This window comes from Dryobates pubescens, chromosome 40 (assembly GCF_014839835.1).
Source record: "Dryobates pubescens isolate bDryPub1 chromosome 40, bDryPub1.pri, whole genome shotgun sequence".
NCBI lineage: Eukaryota > Metazoa > Chordata > Aves > Piciformes > Picidae > Dryobates > Dryobates pubescens.
In genome coordinates, this window is record NC_071651.1 from 569,960 (window position 1) to 590,507 (window position 20,548).

At 54.1% G+C, this 20,548-nt stretch overlaps 1 protein-coding gene across 1 annotated transcript in view; it reads right to left on the bottom strand.

Moving 5' to 3' along the window:
- Window positions 1-2,800: 2,800 nt before the first annotated feature.
- SCN8A (sodium voltage-gated channel alpha subunit 8) overlaps window positions 2,801-20,548 on the bottom strand; it is a 50,838-nt gene continuing 33,090 nt past the window's right edge. The window contains exons 16-27 of the mRNA XM_054177363.1: window positions 20,125-20,481; window positions 17,869-18,339; window positions 17,061-17,178; window positions 16,262-16,416; window positions 15,656-15,829; window positions 10,991-11,113; window positions 7,184-7,468; window positions 6,392-6,445; window positions 6,046-6,183; window positions 5,254-5,358; window positions 4,618-4,888; window positions 2,801-3,973 (exon numbers count right to left, since the gene is read on the bottom strand). Of these exons, the coding sequence (XP_054033338.1) occupies window positions 2,826-3,973; window positions 4,618-4,888; window positions 5,254-5,358; window positions 6,046-6,183; window positions 6,392-6,445; window positions 7,184-7,468; window positions 10,991-11,113; window positions 15,656-15,829; window positions 16,262-16,416; window positions 17,061-17,178; window positions 17,869-18,339; window positions 20,125-20,481 (3,399 nt within the window). The 3' untranslated portion in view covers window positions 2,801-2,825. The remainder of the gene's footprint in view (window positions 3,974-4,617; window positions 4,889-5,253; window positions 5,359-6,045; window positions 6,184-6,391; window positions 6,446-7,183; window positions 7,469-10,990; window positions 11,114-15,655; window positions 15,830-16,261; window positions 16,417-17,060; window positions 17,179-17,868; window positions 18,340-20,124; window positions 20,482-20,548) is intronic.

Below are 20,548 nucleotides of genomic sequence, written 5' to 3' on the forward strand. Positions count from 1 at the left end.
CTGTTTCAGAGTGCAAAAAGAAAAGGATGAATGGCTGGGGGGGGGGGGAGGGAAAAACCCAAACAAAAAAAGACAAAGCTGTTAAACATCCACACACAAAATGATTTAATCTGCTTCCTTTTGGTGTTGGTTTGGAGGTTTTTTTTCCCCCCCTGTTCTACTGCAAGAACTTGTTAGGAGCTGAGCTGGGGGAGGGGCAAGGCTTCTCCTTGAAGTTTTACCTCCCAGCACAGTGCAGGGTGCTCAGGGGAGTGCCTCAAAGTTATGGCTTAACAGATTGCTGTGGACAGGTCCTGGAGTGTCTGCTGGTGGTGGTGGTGGTGATGATGGTTCCTCATGCATGCTGCTGGTCACTGCATGCCATCATGCAAACTGCTCCTATGCACTGAGCAAGCAGCTTGTGGGGGGATGGCAGAGGGGTGGAAATCAGCCTGAGCTGGCTTCAGGCTGAAGCTGCCCACCTGCCCCAGCTCCCAAAGCCAAGTGGGGAAGGAGAAAGCAGCTAATAAATAGCAAATAAAGGATGGCAATCAAATGGCAATTCAGGGGCAAGGGCTCAGGGGGGAACTTCCTTCTGGAGGGCTTTTTCCCTCTTTTTTTTTGGGGTTGTTTTATTAACTTTTTGCCCTTTATTTTTGGCCTTTATTTCCCTCCACTTTTGACTTTTTTCCTCCACCTTTGATTTTTTTCCCTCCACCTTTGATTTTTCCCTCCACCTTTGATTTTTTCTCTACTTTGGTTTTTCTCCACTTTGGATATTTTCCCCGTTTGGGGGATTTTTTTTTCCCCTCCATTTTGGATTTTTTCCTCTCCCTTTTGGACTTTTTTTCCCTCCTCCCTTTTGGATTTTCCCCCCCCCCCCCCATGTTTAATTTATTTGTTTGTTTGTTTTGCTGCTTCTCTAATTGCAAATCTACTTCTGCATGACCAAACCCTTTCAACATCATCTCTTGGAGCTTGTTTTGTTCTCCCTTCCATGACCACCAACCAAACCTACTTTTGAGTGATGGAAACCCTTCCAACATCATCACCTGGAGCTCATTTTGGTTTCCCTTCCATAACCACCAACCAGATCTGCTTTTTGGATGACCAAAACCCTTTCCACATCATCACTTGGAGGAGGCTATTTTTGCTCTCCCTTCAATAACCACCAACCAAATCTCCTTTTGGATGACCAAAACCCTTTCCACATCATCACTTGGAGTTCATTTTGGTTTCCCTTTCCATAACCACCAACCAAATCTGCTTTTTGGATGACCAAAATCCTTTCCACATCATCACCTGGAGGAGATTATTTTTGTTCTCCTCCTTTTGGATGACCAAAACCCTTTCCACATCATCACTTGGAGTTCATTTTGGTTTCCCTTCCATAACCACCAACCAAATCTCCTTTTGGATGACCAAAACCCTTTCCACATCATCACTTGGAGGAGGCTATTTTTGCTCTCCCTTCAATAACCACCAACCAAATCTCCTTTTGGATGACCAAAACCCTTTCCACATCATCACTTGGAGTTCATTTTGGTTTCCCTTTCCATAACCACCAACCAAATCTGCTTTTTGGATGACCAAACCCTTTCCACATCATCATTTGGAGCTCATTTTGGTTTCCCTTCCATAACCACCAACCAAATCTCCTTTTGGATGACCAGAACCCTTTCCACATCATCACTTGGAGCTCATTTTGGTTTCCCTTCCATAACCACCAACCAAATCTCCTTTTGGATGACCAGAACCCTTTCCACATCATCACTTGGAGCTCATTTTGGTTTCCCTTTCCATAACCACCAACCAAATCTCCTTTTGGATGACCAAACCCTTTCCACATCATCACTTGGAGCTCATTTTGGTTTCCCTTCCATAACCACCAACCAAATCTCCTTTTGGATGACCAAACCCCTTTCCACATCATCACCTGGAGGAGGTTATTTTTGCTCCCCCTTTCAATAACCACCAACCAAACCTAATTTGCATCACCCAAACCCCTTGCAGCAGCATCCCTTGGGAGCTCATTTCGCTCTCCCTTCCATAACCACCAACCAAATCTCCTTTCACACGACCCAAACCCCCTTTCAGCATCACCACCTCGGGGAGTTGCCCTTCCATAGGAACCAAGGAAATGAGGAAAAAAAACCCAACAAAAAAAAATCCTTTTTCTTTTCCCCCTCTTCGTTTTTGGCTGCTTTGGAAAAGAAAAACCCAAAAGAAAACACACACACACACAAAAAAAAAGAGAAACAAAACCAAAGCAAAACCGAACCAAAAGATGAATCCCAGCAGCAGGTTCTGTGGTGGGGGTTTTTTTTTCCTGGGGGTGGGGGGAGGGGAGGAAGTGTGTGGGGGGTGGGTGTGTGTGTGGTTTATTTTGCTTCTTTGTCCTAAGTTGCATTGACTGCTGTGGAACATGCAGTATCCACCTGCCCAAACGATAGAAAATTCATCTTTTCAGGAGGTTTTCTCCCTTTTTGTTTTTGGGGGGGGTGGGGGGGGAGGGGAGGTGTTTGTGTGTCTGAAGGTTTAGAGGGAGGTCCCTTGGACAGGTGGTGGAGATGCAACGCTGGCACACGGTAAGCAGATAGGTTTGGTATAAGATCTTCGGAGGGGGTGGGGGTGGGGGTGGGGAAGTGTCTTCCACAGCGGTTCTGGGTTGATACATCTCAGGAAGTTTGTAAACAATCTGTTTGTGGTTTTGTTTTGTTTTGTTTTTCACTTGCAAATAGGTTGAATTTGTACAATTCTGGCTGAATTCTCAGCATTTATTATTTATTATTAATTATTATTATTATTATTATTATTATTATTTGTTTTGTTTTGTTCCTCCTGTCTCAACACTTGGATTCCCTGACATCTTTTGGTCTCTTGGCTCTCTCTCGTCTCCCCTCCTCCGCCCGCTGCTGTTTCTCCTTCTCGGGCTTGGTGACGCTGTCGTAGGAGGGCAGGGAGGCGGTGGATGGGGTCCCTTCCTTCTTCTCCCTGTTGGCTCCCCCGTTCTCCAGGTTTTTGGAGACAGGCCTGCGGCTGATGAAGCCTCGTCTGGCCAGACGGACCCTGTAAGCCCTCTGGATGACCACCGCCGAGACCTCCTCCTGCTTGCGCCGCAGCGTGGTGGTGATCGGCTCGTAAGACACTTTGGAAGGGTTGGACGCCACGAACCTCTCCTCCATCTGCTGCCGCAGGATGTCCAGCTCCCCACTGTCCCCCAGGACGCGTTTGGTGAAGGCAAACAGGATGTCCAAACAGTGGATCCTGTCCCCACTTACCATAGGCAGGTCCATGGCGATGAGTTCGATGGTGTTGGGCTTGGGGACGCGGAGGGGGTGCTCCAAGGCGTCGGCGAAGTCGGCCAGCTTGCTGTACTCGATGAACTGCGTGGCGTCGGGGTCGAACTTCTCCCAGATCTCGTAGAAGGTCTCAAAGTCGTCCTCGCTCAGGGGGTCGGCGCTCTCCTCCGTCGCCACGCTGAAGTTCTCCAGGATGATGGCGATGTACATGTTGACCACGATGAGGAAGGAGATGATGATGTAGCTGACGAAGAAGAAGATCCCCACCGAGGGGTTGCCGCAGTCCCCCTTGAAGCCGCTGCCGGGGTGCTCCTTGTCCAGGTCGCAGTCCGGGGGCCGGTTGAGGATGGGCAGCAGGAGGCCGTCCCAGCCCGCCGAGGTGGTGATCTGGAAGAGGCAGATCATGCTGTTGCCGAAGGTCTCGAAGTTGAACATGTCGTCGATGCCGGCCTCGTGCTTGACGTAGGCGAAGTTGGACATGCCGAAGATGGAGAAGATGAACATGACCAGGAAGAGCAGGAGGCCGATGTTGAACAAGGCAGGCAGCGACATCATTAAGGCAAAGAGCAGGGTGCGGATCCCTTTGGCTCCCTTGATCAGGCGCAGGATCCGCCCGATGCGAGCCAGGCGGATGACTCGGAACAGGGTGGGGGACACGAAGTACTTCTCGATGATTTCGGCCAGGAACATTCCTGGGGAAGAAGGGAAAGGCACAGGGGTGAGCGCCTGAGGCCCTGCCGCCGAGCGCGCTCGCGGGCCGGGGAGCACCGGACAGCTCGGTCACATCGTCTTGGGCCGTGGAGAGGAGCAGAGGGATGGAGAACCTCCCCTGTGGGCACAGGCTGGGGGAGCTGGGGCTGCTGAGCCTGGAGAAGGGAAGGCTGTAGGGAGACCTTAGAGCAGCCTTCTGTTGTTATACAGATCCTTCCCTCATGGCCTTCCAGTACCTGAAGGGGCTCCAGGAGAGCTGGGAAGGGGCTTGGAATAAGGGCTAGGGAACGTCAGGACGAGGGACAACAGCTTTGGCTGGGAGAGAGGAGACTGAGGTTGGAGATGAGGAAGAAAGAGTGAGGGAGGGGAGGCTCTGGAACAGGCTGCCCAGGGAGGTTGTGGCTGGAGGTGTTCAAGGCCAGGCTGGATGAGGCCTTGAGCAGCTGAGTCTAGCTGAGAGGGGTCCCTGCCTGTGGTGGGGAGGAGGTTGGAGGAGAGGCGCTCTGAGGTCCCTTCCAACCTGAGCCACTCTATGGTTCTAACACATCCCCATGGAGCTCTACTTTGCAAACCCCGAGTCAGCCCAGGGCTCAGAGCCCTCCAGCTGCTTTGGTGTCTCACTTACCCACGATGGACAGAATCACAACCACGAAGTCAAAAATGTTCCACCCGATGGTGAAATAATAGTGCCGCAAGGCGAACATCTTCAGCACACACTCACAGGTGAAGAAGATGACAAACACCAGGTTAATCCAGTACAGGATGTCCTCCATCTGCTTGCTTTGTGTGTCTGTCTCCACCATCATGGTCACCATGTTGAGGCAAATGAGCATCATGATGACTATGTCAAAAGCTTGCTGGGTGACAAAGTCAAAGACAGCTCCTTGGATGCGGTTCTGCGAGACAGGAGAGAGAGTGTGAGCCGGGCAGGCTCCAGCAGCAGGCACCAGAGGTGCTCAGCACACCGGGGGATGTGGCCCTTTGGCACATGGAGGCTGCCTGGGGAGGCTGTGGCTGCTTCCTCCCTGGAGGCTGGGCTGGATGAGGCCTCGAGCAGCTGAGTCTAGCTGAGAGGGGTCCCTGCCCATGGTGGGGAGGTTGGAGGAGAGGAGCTCTGAGGTCCCTTCCATCCTGAGCCATCCTGTGGTTCTATGTCTTATTGGCAAGAACATGGGAACATGGAGTCCAGCAGCAGTTGGGCCAAAGGATACTTTTGGAGCTGAAGCTCCTTTGGAAGTCTGCTCTGCTCTGCTCTACTCACCAGAGGTCGAGGGATTGGTTTTTGAGGCTTCTTTGAGCCCAGCTTTTTCATGGCATTGTAATACTTCTTCTGTTCCTCTGTCATGAAGATGTCTTGACCTCCAAAGTAAAGGGGCAGAAAGGAAACTGGTTACAATCAGCTCCAGCAGGGAAAGGGGGAAACAAAAAACCCCCAACCCATCCTGGCTAAGCTGGGAGGACAGCTGCCAGGTGGGAAGCTGGTGGCAGCTACTTTAGACAGAAAGAGTTTCAATAGCCAAGGTGCTCAGAATCTCACTTAGAGAGAGCTGGGAGCTCTCCCCATGGCTCCCCTGCTCTGACTGCCCTGCAGCCTTCCCCACCTCACAGGTGCTGCCCACAGGCAAACCCTCAGCTTGACTTGCAGAGAAGGAAAGCAGCACAGGACAGAGAGAGGGCAAAGGAAACCTCTCATTTGCAGTCTGTGGGTCTGAGCCCAGGACAACCCCCCCCTAAAATTCTCTCATTTCCAGCCTGTGGATCTCAGCCCAGCATAAAAACACCCAAAAAGAAACGCAGGGGAAATGTAGCCCAGGGGCAAGAGAGTTTTGAGTTTCCCACAAAGCTTTAGGGCTGCCTCTTGTTTGCCCTGAGCCAATCCTCTGTGGGGAGGGAGCGATGCAAACAGTGCCTGAGGCTCTGTGTCCCACACGGAGGGGAGGTCTCTGCAGCCCTCTCAGAGGGGAGGTCTCTGCCCCAGCCTGAGGCTCCTTGGCCTTTGTTTTGCAGCCACCCCCTGCAGGCTGCGGCTCCCCAGCCAGCCCAGAGCACTTATCTTCTTCTTTTGCTGATTGAAGTTGTCGATGATGACACCGATGAACAAGTTGAGGGTGAAGAAGGAGCCGAAGATGATGAAGATGACGAAATAGATGTACATGTAAATGTTGTCCTCGTACTTGGGTTGCTCTTCTTGCTGAGGGGAGAAAGAAAAGGCAGTTCAGAGTCAGTGCAGGACTGGCTGTGCTTAGGAGGGGAGGCAGGAAACAAGTCACAGAGCTCAGTAGAACAGAAAGGATTTGGGGTTTGGCTGTTGGGGTTTTGTTTGTTGGTTTGTTTTCACTCTTGATATGACCAAAGCAAAAGGAACTGCCTGGAGCAGACTTTGTGCTCATGCTCTTTACCTTTCTGGAGTCTACTGCTGCATACATGATGTCCATCCAGCCCTTGAAAGTGGCCTGGCAAAGGGAAACGAGCAACAACAAAAAAGGCCAAAGGGTTAGAAACCACCAAAAAGTTAGACAGAATTCACCCAAAGAGCAAATCTGACCTCTGGCAGCCAAGCCAAGGGCTCCCTGGCACTCCCTGAGGGTGTTCAAGGCCAGGCTGGATGAGGCCTTGAGCAGCTGAGTCTAGCTGAGAGAGGTCCCTGCCCAAGGCGGGGAAGATGAGCTCCGAGGTCCCTTCCCAGCTGAGCCATGCTGGGGTTCGTTTGGCAGGTGGAAACCTCTGGGCTTTGCTTTGGGAATGACCCAAACTGTGTGAAATCCTCTTCCAGCCACCTCTTCCTCTCTCCCACCCATGCTCTGGACACCACCTCAGGCATCCAAACCTCCCTGGGCACCGTTCCTACACCACAGACTGGAGGCAAGGATCAGGCAGCTTGGTTACTGGTGGGGGGCACCAGTGAGGGTGGGGTGAGGGCCAGCAAAGAGTGGGGCTGGGGGGGCCAGAAAAGGGTGGGGCTGGGGGCCAGCAGGGAGCCCCAGGGGAAGGCTGGAGGTGTTTGTGGGGCCGAGAGCTGCCCCATGCAGAACTTCTTGCCCACTCCACAGGGCTGCTCCCCAGCAGATCAACCTCCCGACCTCTACTGCCGCAGCTGATTCGTGCTTGCCAGCTGCAGGACCCTGCACCCATCCTTTGCTGACCCTCATGAAGTTCCTCTGTGCTCAGCCCTCAGCCTGCCCCCCACTCACCACTTGCAGCAGGGCCAAGTACCCTGCCCCCACGTTGTCGAAGTTGATTTTGACGTTCTTCCACCGGATCTCCGTGGAGTTGGGAGGCATCAGGGCTTCACAGTCTGTCTTGTTGTTCACAATCTCGATCTCAAAGCGCTCCTCCGAGGTCTCATTAAAGCAGTAATGATATTTGCCAGCAAACAGGTTAACCCCCATAATGCTGAAAATCAGCCAGAAGATAAGGCAGACCAACAAGACATTCATAATGGAAGGGATAGCCCCAACCAAGGCGTTGACAACCACCTGTGTTGGAAGGGGTGGGAGAGAGTTTCAGTATAAACCAGGAAGGCAGGAACCAGCAAGCACCAACACAGCTGCTTTGGGAGGGGGGGAGTGGAGGGGAGGCCACTGAGGGAGCCCTGGGCTGTGCTCCGGGCACGGAACTGAGTCCCGGCAGGAAGGAAACAAATTCTGCTTCCAAGCCACCTAGCAAAGGGCTGCTGGAGAAAGCCAACAGGCCAGGGGCTGGCTCTCAGCTGGGGCTGGCTCTCAGCTGGGGCTGGCTCTCAGCTGGGGTTCTCACTGCTGTCATCACCAGGAGGTTTAAACTGGCCGTGGCCGCCAAAGGGAGAAGGGAACCTCCGCTGCGTGAGGCTCAGGCTCTCGGCACCAAACAGGCTCCCGGCCGCAGTTCTTCCCCAGAGCCAAGTCTGAGGAGGCCTTTTCCTCCTGGGTTTGTTGGGGCTCAGCAGCCAGTGGCCCTTCCAGCCATTCCCCTCTCTCAAAGCAGGCTGTCACCACCTCAGAGCCTGCCTCCTGCTCCCACCAAGCTCCCCAGCGCCCTGCGTGGCGTGGGTTCAGGTGGGGCCGGGAGCAAGCCCTGGCTCAAGACGAAGCTGTGAGGCACTGCACACATCCAGAGCAGATCTGCCACCAAGCAAGGCCAGGCAGCCAGCTGAGCATGCAGCTGGGCAGGCTCCAGAGGACAGAAAAGCCACATTCCTTCCTCCGAGCTGCAGCGCAGGCAGTGGGGCTGGGCACAGCTCCTCTCTTCCAGGGTCTCCTAATTTTAGCTCCAGTCTGGGAGCACCATGTCCCTGAGCAGCCCTGGCCAACACATGACAATGGAAGCCACCAGGCTTTTAATAGAGTCAGGTCAGCAGCTATTAAATCTTTGATGATGATGATGAGCTCCTAATTTAGATTCCTTTAATAGATGAACAGAAGCTAAACTGGTTTGACCTCTCTGCCTTCCTTCTCAGCTCCAGGGTGATTCAGGAGGCCTCAGGTAGTAGCACCTGAGCCACAAACTGGTCCTGGCCACCATCAGGTGTCCCCTTCTCCTCCTCTGGATGCAGCCACCACAAGCACGTCAAGCTCTGCAGCAAGCACCTCCATCCCAGTGGGCAGGAAGGAAAACTGAAGACAGGAGGGATCAGGATGGGAAGTGGCACTGCAGCAACCTCTTGAAGCCATCACTGCAGGCCCACGGAGGTCTAAAGCCACAGGTCACTGTCCAGCCCTCCAGGACACCTTCCCTTTCATCCTCCCATCACCCAAACAGGACCTCTGCTGCTGACCACCAGCACAGCAGCAGGACAGCTTTTGGGGCTCGAGATCCTTCAGGTGCTGGTTGATGGCTGCAGCTCCTCATGGGAAGCTAAGAGAGTGGCAGAACCTGCTGAGATGTGGTCCCCAAGGGTACCCTGACTGCCTGCAGCACCCAAGAGAAGAGCTGAGAGGAGGAATGTGGCTTTTGTGTGCAGACTGACACAATGCATGCAGGTTTCACAGCACCACTGCCAAACCTCCTGAACCAGTTGAGAGCAGAGCAAGCTCTGGAGAATGCAGATTGCTATGGAGTAGAGAAAAGCAAAGAACTACTCTTCTGTTTCCTTTGCCAAGCCAATTCCCATCTCTGGGCCCTGCCTCAGAAGGCTTCTTCTGGGTTTCTTTCTGCCTGTCTGGGGAAGATTTTTTGCCTTCAAGTCCAAACCAAGGGAAAATAATTTGAGTTGAGGCAGCTGCCAGGGCTGCAGGTGGAACTCTCCATCAGCTTGGCTGGGATGAAAATCCCTCAGTTTAAGCCTGAGGATTCCCTGACTGTGCCTCAGGAATCACAGCTTCCCTCCAGCATGGCTTAAGCCCAGGGTTTGATATCTCCAGGTTTGGTGCCAGGCCTTTGTGATCAGAACCTTAGGTGGGACCTGACCCCAGCCCAGCAGAAGCTCTGTGTTGATGTGAAGGTTTTCATCCTTTGTGCCTGCTTCAGAAAGCTGAGAACTGAGCAAAGGGACCCAAAGAAATCACAGCAGCAGGGCAACAAATCAGGGAAGAATCAACCCTCTGTGGGTTTGGGGGTCAGAGCTTTTCTTCCTGGCACTTCCCCTGGAACCTGAAGGATCCTGATCAGCTTTTTTTTGGGGGGGTTATTTTGCCTCTCTCTCTCTCTCTCTGGATTTTGTGCTCAGCAAATCCCAAGGAGATCAGCTGGATCCAGGTGGAACTGCTGCAGCCAGACACTGAAGTGAAGCTGCAACTCCCCTTTCCTAACTGATAAAAGACTTAGACTGCAACAGCTCTAGCTGGGAGCTCAGTGGGGTCTGGCCCAACAGCCAGCAACTGGGAGCCCCCCCTGCCACAGCCTGGCCTTTACCTGACAGAAACATCCAATCCTTTTTGTGTGTCCTTCTGGGATCATTTCAATCCCAAATGGAAAAGAGAAATAAATGAACAAATGACCCCCTCCCCCCCAGGGAAAAAAAGCACTAAAGCCACAAAGGATCAGTGGCAAAGTGGGGGAGCAACTGCCCAGCCCCCTGCCAGGGCTGCTCTCTGACAATTTGAGGAAAGCTTTGTGGAGTTCAGTGCTTTGCTTGTGCTTTTCTGGCTCGTTCCACAGTGACAAGGACAGGGGACCATAAAGCATGGGGGTGGGGGTGGAAAAAAGGGAAGGAGTGGAAAGGAAAAGCTTCACCATCAGACAAGGCTTCCAGTCACCACCAGACTGGACTGAGAACAACAAGGTGCAACAAGAGGAATTAAACCAAAGCCTTTTTTGGGGGGGGGTTGTTTGTTTTCAGAGAGCTGAGCTCCCCAGCAGTCCCTTGCTGAAGGCCTGAGTGAGCCCAGAAAGGAAGCAGCCTTCCACCCCCTTGCATTTTGATCAACCCCTCCCCACCTCCCCCCCCCTAAAAATACCTCCCCCCAACCCCAAACCACCCAAACCCCTCTCAGATCAGGTTCTGTCAATCCAATTCCACCAGCAGCCAACACCTAGAGGGGGGGCTGGAGACAACTGAGGTGGTTCAAATTCTGCTTCTTTGCACCTGGTGATTCTCCCTAGATAAAAAAAAAAACCAAACCAAACCAAAACCAAAAACAAACCCAAAAGTTACAGCTGAGAAGCCCCCTCGGATGCTAGAGGTCAAAGCCAGGCTCGATGACAACAGCCAAGTGTCAACATCACCTACGAATGGCAGTGGATTGGGCCAGTAATTAATGTAATGAGGCAGCTGAATGCATCTCCCCTTTGGTTTTAAGAGGGGAGGCTGCAGCGGTGGGCAGGGTGAGAGGACATCCACGGCGGGGGTGGGGGGGGAGGGCGGCGGCGGGGTGGGGGTGGGGAGGTGATCAGTCAGCAGCTGCATCATGAGATTCTGTTTGGAATTTATCTTTTCCACCAGTTTTGATCAGTTCTAGCATGCTTTAAATCAAAGAAAAAGAAAGGAAAAGAAACAAAAACCCCCAAAGCCCAAAGCCCGGCCCCCTCCCCGCTCCCCCTCCACAGGCATGCAGAAGGATCAGCTGCTAATGGCATCTTACCCTCATCCCCTCAAATCGGGACAACGCTCTTAAAGGCCTCAAAGCTCTTAGTGTCCTAAGGGACTTTATGGCACCTAGTTCCGAGTAGCCCAGGGCATTAGCTATAAGGCTGACTAAAGAGACCTACACAGGAAATAGAACACAAAAAAACAAAGAAAGAAAGAAAGGAAAAAAACAGAACAGAACAAAACAAAACCAAACCAAACAAAACCAAACCAAACCGAACAAAACCAAACCAAACCAAACCAAACCGAACAAAACCAAACCAAACCAAACAAAACCAAACAAAACCAAACCAAACCAAACAAAACCAAACCAAACAAAACAAAACAAAACCAAACCAAACCAAACCAAACAAAACCAAACAAAACAAAACCAAACCAAACCAAACCAAACAAAACCAAACAACAAAACAAAACAAAACAAAAAGGAAAAGAAGAGAAGAAAAAAAAAAAAGACAAAAGGAAAGAAAAAATAATAAAAAATAGGAAAAAAAAGGGAAAAAAAGAGAGGAAAAAAATGAAAAGGAAAGGAAAATAATAATAATAATAAAAAATAAATAAAAGAAGAAGAAAAAAAAAAAAGAAGAAAGAAAAAAAAGGTTCCAGACTGTTAGAATGAGTCCCCTAGCACTGCTTGCCCAGCCCAGGCTGCCAGCCTGGGTGGCCCCCAGAATAAATACCGAAGACATGACACCAGCTGCCTACTTCACTTGACTGAAACGACCTGGAAGGAAATAATGTGGTTGAGAAAGGCATAAGAGAAAAGAACAGAAGGGAAAGAGAAGTGTGAGAGAGAGAGAGAGAGAGGGGCAGAGACACACAGACGAGGAGGGGGCTGGCCGAGGAAGAGCCCAAACAAAAACCTTACCCTCGCCCTTTCCTGTCTGCAGGATCCCAGCGGCTCCCATTAAACTTAAGCCAGACAAATTAAAGGTACCTATGAGAAAGAATACAGATAAATACAGACACTGCACCCCACTGCGCCCCACTGCACCCCACTGCGCCAGCAAAGCACCCAGCTCAGTGCTGCTCCGTCCTTGGCAGTGGCCTTCGGGGATGGGCTGAGGGAGCTGGGGGTGTGCAGCCTGGAGAGGAGGAGGCTCCAGGGGGGACCTCAGAGCTGCCTGCCAGTACCTGTGGGGATCCTCCAGGAAGGCTGCAGAGGGACTTTTCCTGAGGGTGGCTAGAGACAGGACAAGGGGGGAATGGTTTGGAGCTGAGGCAGAGCAGGGTCAGAGTGGAGCTGAGGAAGAAGTTCTTCAGCAGGAGGGTGGTGAGGCTCTGGATCAGGCTGCCCAGGGAGGCTGTGGCTGCCTCCTGCCTGGGGGTGGTCAAGGCCAAGTTGGATGAGGCATTGAGCAACCTGGGCTAGTCGAGAGGTGTCCCTGCCCAGGGCAGGAGGTTGAAGTAGATGATCCCTGAGGTCCCTTCCAACCTGAGCCACTCTAGGAGTCCCCACGTGAGTCAATGGAGAGCTCTTTAGATTGGGTCTGACATGACTTGGCCATGTGTAAAGAGCACCTACAGACACCAGCATCCCACCAGCTTCCTGGTCTGGCTAGCAGCACGTTACAGACACAGATAAGAACAGAGAAGTCAACCTCTTCAAGGAGAAAAAGAAGAAGAAAAAAAAGACATCAATGGACAAGAACAGATAATGGAAAGCCAGAGATCTCCTCCTGGAGCAGGCAGGGGCTGAGCTTCCTTCTCAGGACAAGACACTTCCTAATTACCACTCTGGTTTAAAAGGGATATGAAGTTAATCACTGGAAATTGATTAGAAGAATGATTCTTCTCCCACACCTGCACCAGAGAAATCCCAGGGCCAGATTTCAAATGCAAGGCCAGGCTGGATGAGGCCTTGAGCACCCTGGGCTGGTTGGGAAGGGTCCCTGGCCATGGCAGAGGGGGGGTTGGAACTGGCTGAGCTTTGAGGTCCCTTCCAACCCAACCCATTCTATCAGTCTGCCCTGCAAATACAGCACAGGGGAGAGGCTTCACTGACTCCTCACTTCCAGAGCTTCTTCCCCCTGGGATAACTCCTGGCTGCTGGGGAGGAGAGCAGGGCAGTGAACCAGCTAAAGGCTCTCAGGGGCTCTGTTGAGTGTTATTCCCTTGGGACACTCCGACAGCAGACACAGCAGGCAGCGATGGCAGGCAAGAGGGACTCCAGACTGACTGAAATGCAGAAGCCTTCATTATTACCCAGACAATTCTCTTCACAAACAGACCCAGCAAGCCTGGGGGAGTCAGAGGAGGGTTACTGACAATGCTAGCAAACCTGAAAAATAACATTGGAGAGGGTTGTTACCAGGCAAAGGTTGAGTCCCTGCTCAGCACAGCTGCCACCCTGCCTCCACTCCAACCCCACTGGAAGGACAATCTGCTCCAATCCTGACTTGTACCAGGAACAGGGCACGGTGCTGAGCTGCAGTTCCACCGAGCAACATTTTGCCATCTCAGTTTCACACTGCAGACAAAACTGTGCAGCCCTCCCTGCCTACCAGCTGCAGGTGGAAGGAAGGGTTCCTCCTACAGCACTGGGAATGCAGGAGCCTGGAGCCCTGAGCCAGGTTGGGTTGGTCCTTGAGCAAGATGTTGAACTGGGTCCCTGAGGTTGTGGCTGCCTCCTGCCTGGAGGTGTTCAAGGCCAGGCAGGATGAGGCCCTGAGCAACCTGGGCTGGTGAGAGGTGTCCCTGCCCATGGCAAGGGGTTGGAGCTGGGGGATCTGTAAGGTCCCTTCCAACCCAACCCCATTCCATGGATCTCTGAACATTCCCATGCTCACTCCCTCTAAATGTGTTCCCTGCCTGGGGACTTCCTTATCCTTACTCCCCCTGCAGCCAGAGAATTCGGGAGGCAAATGCAGCTTGCAGCACAACTGCCAATCAAACTGCTCTGCATTCCCAGCAGCTGGAATTCCACTCCCAGATGGGAAGCATAAGGGCTGGGAATGCTATTCCTGTGCTCAGCTGCTGCTCATCTTTTCCACTCAGTACCCCAAAGAACTTCATCTGCTGAGAGCCTTCCCTCGGAGCAGCGCAGGGGGAGGGCTGGCAGCTCGTGGCCCTTCCCATCTCAGCACTTTGCTCTTCATCTTAAGGCAGTGAAGGAGGCCTTGGGGTTACTGTCAGCAGAGTTACCACTACAGGCTAGGGGGGGAGGGGGGGAGGGGAGCAGAGAGGACTTTGGTTGAAATAATCAAAGTATCTAAGAAGAAAGTTCAGCTTTGCCCAGGAAACGGCGACATCCTGAGTCACTTCTGCCCCTGGATTCCAAGCATAGTTCCTCCACCTACTCAGGAATATTTCCAGAGTGATCATGGCACTTGGCAGAACTGAATCATATCCAACATGTTCCAAATGAAAAGCTTGGGAAGGAAAAAATAAATGGAAGTTTGGGGTTGGGCTTTTTTTCCCCTCCCCCCCCCCCCCCCCCCCCCCCCCGCCCCATACTTGCTGCTGGGTGTTCAGTGAGGACACCGAGACACAGCTGGCTGGGAGGACATTTCAGGGGATGGGGGGTAGTGGTCATGGGAGCTGGGTGGTGGTTGGATTCAGTGATGTTAATTAAAGGCCTTTTCCAACCTCAAGGATTCCCTGATCCTGTGTTTTACAAGAAGAGAGGCACTTGGGATTGGAAAACCCTTTGCATCCCATCGCCTCCTGCCGCCTCGGGCAGCAGGAGCTCAGCTGAAGTGCCCCTGCTGCATCTCGGAGCCACACTGACTGCTGACTCTCCTCTCTGCTGGGCTGCTTCTCTCAATTCTCAAGTTTGTTCTCCCTGCCAAGATGTTCTGGAGGGGAATTCCAGGGTGATCATGGACTGGATCTGGCCAGACCAATCCTTCCTCCTGCTACCATCACTTAGCAGCAAGGATTTGCCTTTGCTGTTTGATGAGGTCCTGCTTCTATCTCCTGGGCATCAGAGCTCCTTAACAGAGGAGGGGAGATGTAGACATTAAAGGTGATAGGACACTGGAACAGGTTGCCCAGGGAGGTTGTGGTTTCCCCTCCCTGGAGCTGTTCAAGGCCAGGCTGGATGAGGTGTCCCTGCCCATGGCAGGGGCTTGGCACTGGCTGATCTTTAAGGTCCCTTCCAACCCAACCCATTCTGTGAATCTCTGGTGTTGAACTTTTGCATCATGAGCTCTCAAAGCACTCAGGACCCTCCCAGATCTCTGTGCCCCATGTTCAGAAGAACAGATCCTGTTAGGTGGCAGTGTGGGGAGAGTCTGAACCCTGCCTCATCATCCCCTCCTTAACAACACAAACCAACGACCACAGACAGGAGGTGTCCCCAAGGAGCCCTCTGCCTGGACAGGCTCTGCCCCTGGTCACACCTTCCAGTAGCTCAAGGTACAAGCAGAGCTCTCAGAAACAACATTTTCAGTGGAGCAAAGGAGCTCCAGGGCTGGGAAATCCTCCTCTGCATCTGCAGACAGCTCAGCAGGAGCTGCTGGGCAGCAGTTCCACAGGCAACACCCCAAGGGCTCCAGGGCTTTACCCTCCTTGGTTTGGAAACCTACAGACACAGAACCCTCATCTACAGCCAGCATCCAGTCAGGAGACCCCCCCCAGGAGAAAACAGGAGCCCAGCAATTCTTCCACCCAAGAGGTTTGTTTGTGTTCCCAGCAGAAGTAAGGAGGGGAGGATACATACAGCCACGATGAGGAAATCCAGCCAGCACCAGGCGTTGGTGAAGAACTTGACAAAGCCATAAGCACACCACTTCAGCAGCATCTCCAGGATGAAAATGTAGGTGAAGACCTTGTCTGCATACTCCAGGATGGTCCTGATGGTTTTCCTCTGCTCTATGTAAATATCCTCAAAAGCCTGCGGGAAACAAGCGAGGGCCTGGAGTCACCACCCTGGGCTCGTTCCACAGCTCAGCCTCAGCAGGCAGAAGCTGAAGGAACCAGCGCTGAGATGAGCACTGGAATCACAGTTCTGGTGTGGCCCAGGGAGGTGGGAGCTGCCCCAGCCCTGCAACCAGCCCAGCTCAGCCTGTTTGGGGCTCTGAGCAACCTGCCCTGGCTGGGGATGTCCCTGCCGGCTGCAGGGGGTGGACAGAAGGAGCTTGGAAGGCCTTGAGCAGCTGAGTCTGGCTGGGAGGGGGTCCCTGCCCACGGTGGGGAGGTTGGAGGGGATGAGCTCTGAGGTCCCTCCCACCCTGAGCCACCCCAGGATTCTGTGACTCCCTAAATTCAACTTCCCCAATCAGCTGTGCCCTGCTTTCAACCCCCCAGCTCCCTGCACCTTACTCACCAGGGCACCACTGCTCAGGAGGATCATGAAGATGATGAAGGTCTCAAACCAGTTGTGCTCCACAATCAGGAAGCAAGTCTTCCTCAGGGTCCACCAGGACTTCCCCAGCCCTTCCTCGATGTTCACCTGGCAGCACTTGCAGCGCTGCACACAGCCTGCAGAGGGGACAACGGCAGAGGAGCCTCAGCCCAGAGGCTGCCAGGGGGCACAGAGTTTAATGCCAGAGCAGGGAATTCCCATTGCCTGGCAGCAGTTTTGATGCCAACACCACCAAAGCTGCTGAGCTCCAGTTCAGCTCCTGGCTTCTTGGGGACTTTAGGATGGTTTTTTTGGCCACTTCTCTGCCTGGGCACCTGAGTTACCACCACCCTGTGCCCAGGCTGGGCTCTCTCTAGGCAGGGTGGTGTCCATGCAGCTGGCAGAAGGGGAATGGAAAACTTGCTGCTAAAATAACCTTGAACCACTTCAGAGTTTGCCATGGGAATAGCTGGAATGGAGCAGCTGCAGAAAGACATTGAGGCCACTGAGGGAAAAAATAAACCTGGACCAGAAGCTGCTGCTTCTGAGGCCTCCAGGCTCCAGCTGTGCAGCAGCTCAGGTTGCCCTCCCCAGGGCTCACCATCTCCAGCTCTGCAGTGGCAACTGCGCCTGCATGTGCTCCTGAACCGGTGCAGCCCTGATGCAAGGGCCAAGAAAGGTCTCAAACAAGCTGGCAGCCAGCCCTGGTCCAGACTGAGACCTGACCCCATCAGACAGGTCCCCAAAAGAGCTCAGAGGCTTCCAGCCACTGTCACCTTACCTTCTGTGAAGCATGCATCAGGGTCCAGGTACTCCTCTGGTGCCTCCACAGGGACTTCCTCCACTTCAGGCTTTATGTCAATGGTGCTGCCCTCAGAGGAGCTGGTGTCATCCAGTTTCTTGAACACAAACCAAAGCCCAACTCAGCTCCTGATGAGCTCCCAGCAGCTGCCAGGCACAGCAGGCTCCTCACCAGATTTAGTATAAATTGCCTCACTTCACCCCAGGCAGCTACACCTCATGTTAACAGCAGGCAGGAGTCAGAGATCCATGGAATGGGTTGGGTTGGAAGGGACCTTAAAGATCAGCCAGTGCCAACCCCCCTGCCATGGGCAGGGACACCTCCCACCAGCACAGGTTGCTCAAGGCCTCATCCAGCCTGGCCTTGAACACCCCCAGGGAGGGGGCAGCCACAGCCTCCCTGGGCAGCCTGTGCCAGGCTCTCCCCATCCTCACTGCAAAGAATTTCTTCCTCCTCTCCAGTCTCAATCTGCTCTCTCCCAGCTCCAAGCCACTGTCCCTCATCCTGGCACTCCCAGCCCTCGTCCCAAGTCCCTCCCCAGCCCTCCTGGAGCCCCTTCAGCTACTGGAAGGCTGCTCTGAGGTCTCCCTGGAGCCTTCTCTTCTCCAGGCAGAACAGCCCCAACTCTCCCAGCCTGTCCCCACAGGGGAGGTTCTCCATCCCTCTGCTCATCTCCTCTGGACCCTCTCCAGCTGTCTTCTGCCGGCTCTGCTCCGTTCTCCCTCCCCGGCTGCCTCCAGGCACTCCGACCGACGACCCGCGGGAGCCTCCGGCCTTTCCCCCCTACCTCTTTGCTGCCATCAGGATCTGTGTCACTGCTGAAATCCTCTGTGTTGAGGTTCTCAAAGTCTGACTCCCCCACGGCAATGGGCACCCTGACGGTGAGGTTGGGGTTGTTGATGAAGGACATGTGGTCCTCGTCGATGATGTACTTCTCCACGCTGCTGCCGATGCCGCTGGTGGTGCCATTGCCGTTCTTCTGGTAGTCAATGTCCCTGTTGATGTCAGCCCCTGTGTGGTTAGCAATGCAGTTCACCTTCTTGTCATAGAGCTCGTCCAGAGGTTTGACCTCGTCTGCCTCTCGCTGCTTGAAGTGAGCCTGCATGAACTCTCGCACCTTCGCCTTGGTCCAGGCGATGCCCTTCTTGATGCGGATCACAGAGATCTGCAGGTTGTTCATCTCTCCGTCGTCGTCGGTGGCTGCCAGGTTGTCAGCGCTGAAGGAGCTCAGCAGCAAGGCCAGGAAGAGGTTCAGCACCTGCAAGAGAAGAGGCCAAGCTCGGCAGGGCTGTGGCGGGCAGGGGCTGGGCTCCCCCCGCGCCGAGCTCTGCCGATGCTCCTGGATCCGTTGATCCATGGTAGGCTTGGAAGGCATCTCGAAGAGCAGCCAGTTCCAACCCCCCCTGCCATGGGCAGGGACACCTCCCACCAGCACAGGCTGCTCAAGGCCTCATCCAGCCTGGCCTTGAGCACCTCCAGGGAGGAGGCAGCCGCAGCCTCCCTGGGCAACCTGTGCCAGGCTCTCCCCACCCTCACTGCCAAGAAATTCTTCCTCAGCTCCAGTCTCAATCTCAAAGCCATCCCCCCTCATCCTGGCACTCCCAGCCCTTGTCAAATGTCCCTCCCCAGCTCTCCTGGAGCCCCTTTCAGGTGCTGGAAGGCTGCTCTAAGGTCTCCCTGGAGCCCCTTTCAGGTGCTGGAAGGCTGCTCTAAGGTCTCCCTGGAGCCTTCTCTTGTCCACATCCAGTGGTAGTCTCCAAGACTTATTTTGGTGAGAGGAGTGCTCTGAGCGAGCTGCCAGCTCTGCTCTGGAGCAGGAGCTGCTCACACTGCCTCAGCCTTGCTCACATTCTCCTCCATAGGCTTCTCTCCATCAAACTCAAGCCCAGAAGGAAACATCCTGCTCCATCCCAGCCTCCCACACTCCAGGCCGTGCAGCTCCAGCAGCCTCTTGCACACCTCCTGACTGAGCCAAGTGGGCAGAAACTTCCAAGCTGATTTTAACACCTCAGGACCTTCCCCTGCTCACCAAATCACTTCCCCTGCTGGCATTTGAAACCAGGTTTTGCATCTTTCAGGCTTCTTTTACCCACCCAGACATGATGTGGGGGCTGTCCCCTTTGCCTGAGGGGTTCAGACCTCCTGCTTGTCACAGAATCCCAGCATGGTAGGGGCTGGAAGGGACCTCCAGAGATCACTGAGCCCAACCCCCCCCTGCCAGAGCAGGATCCCTTAGAGCAGGTTGCACAGGACAGTGTCCAGGTGGGTTTGGAATGACTCCAGAGATGCAGACTCCACCACCTCCCTGGGCAGCCTGCTCCAGGGTCCCACCACCCTTAAGTTACAGAAGGTCCTCCTCATGGAACTTCTGCTGTTCAAGTCTGTGCCTGGTACCCCTTGCCCTGTTCCCTGGGCAGCACTGGGAAAAGCCTGGCCCCATCCTCCTGCCCCCCTCCCTTTAGGTATTGATCAGCATTGATGAGACCCCTCTTCAGTCTTCTCCAGGCTGGAAAGCCCCAGGTCCCTCAGCCCCAGGTCCCTCAGCCCTGGCTCCCTCAGCCCCAGGTCCCTCAGCCCTGGCTCCCTCAGCCCCAGGTCCCTCAGCCCCGGCTCCCTCAGCCCCGGCTCCCTCAGCCCCAGGTCCCTCAGCCCCAGGTCCCTCAGCCCCAGCTCCCTCAGCCCTGGCTCCCTCAGCCCCAGGTCCCTCAGCCCTGGCTCCCTCAGCCCCGGCTCCCTCAGCCCCAGGTCCCTCAGCCCTGGCTCCCTCAGCCCCGGCTCCCTCAGCCCCGGCTCCCTCAGCCTCCCTTCCCAGGCACATCCCTGCAAAGGGCTTGGCTGCTTTACCCCCGGCCAGCAGCTGAAGGCCCTGAGCCAGCGTGGCACAGCTTGAGCTTTGCCAGCAGGGCTGCCCACACGCCCAGGGCCGAGGAGGACCCCAGCAGAGCTCAGCCCCCCGCTGGCTGCGCCCCCTGGCCATCTCCCCACCTTCTCTCCCACCCAGAGGTCGACCGACAAAGCCCCGTTCAGGTAACCATTTACTGACCACCAGGTTTCCGATGACCATGACCATCATGAAGACAATCAGGCACATGGCCTGGCCTGCCACTTCCATACAATCCCACATGGTCTCAATCCATTCCCCACACAACACACGGAAGACAATAAGGAAGGAGTGGAAGAAATCGTGCATGTGCCAGCGGGGCAGCTCACACTCCGGATTGATCTTGCAGACACACTCCTTGTAGCTCTTGCCGAAGAGCTGCATGCCCACCACGGCGAAGATGAAGACGATGATGGCCAGCACCAAGGTCAGGTTCCCCAGGGCCCCCACTGAGTTACCGATGATTTTTATCAGCATGTTCAGGGTGGGCCAGGACTTGGCCAGTTTGAAGACTCGCAGCTGGGAAGAGGGGAGGGGGCGAAAAGGAGGGAGGGGGCAAAAAGGAGGGAGGGGGCAAAAAGGAGGG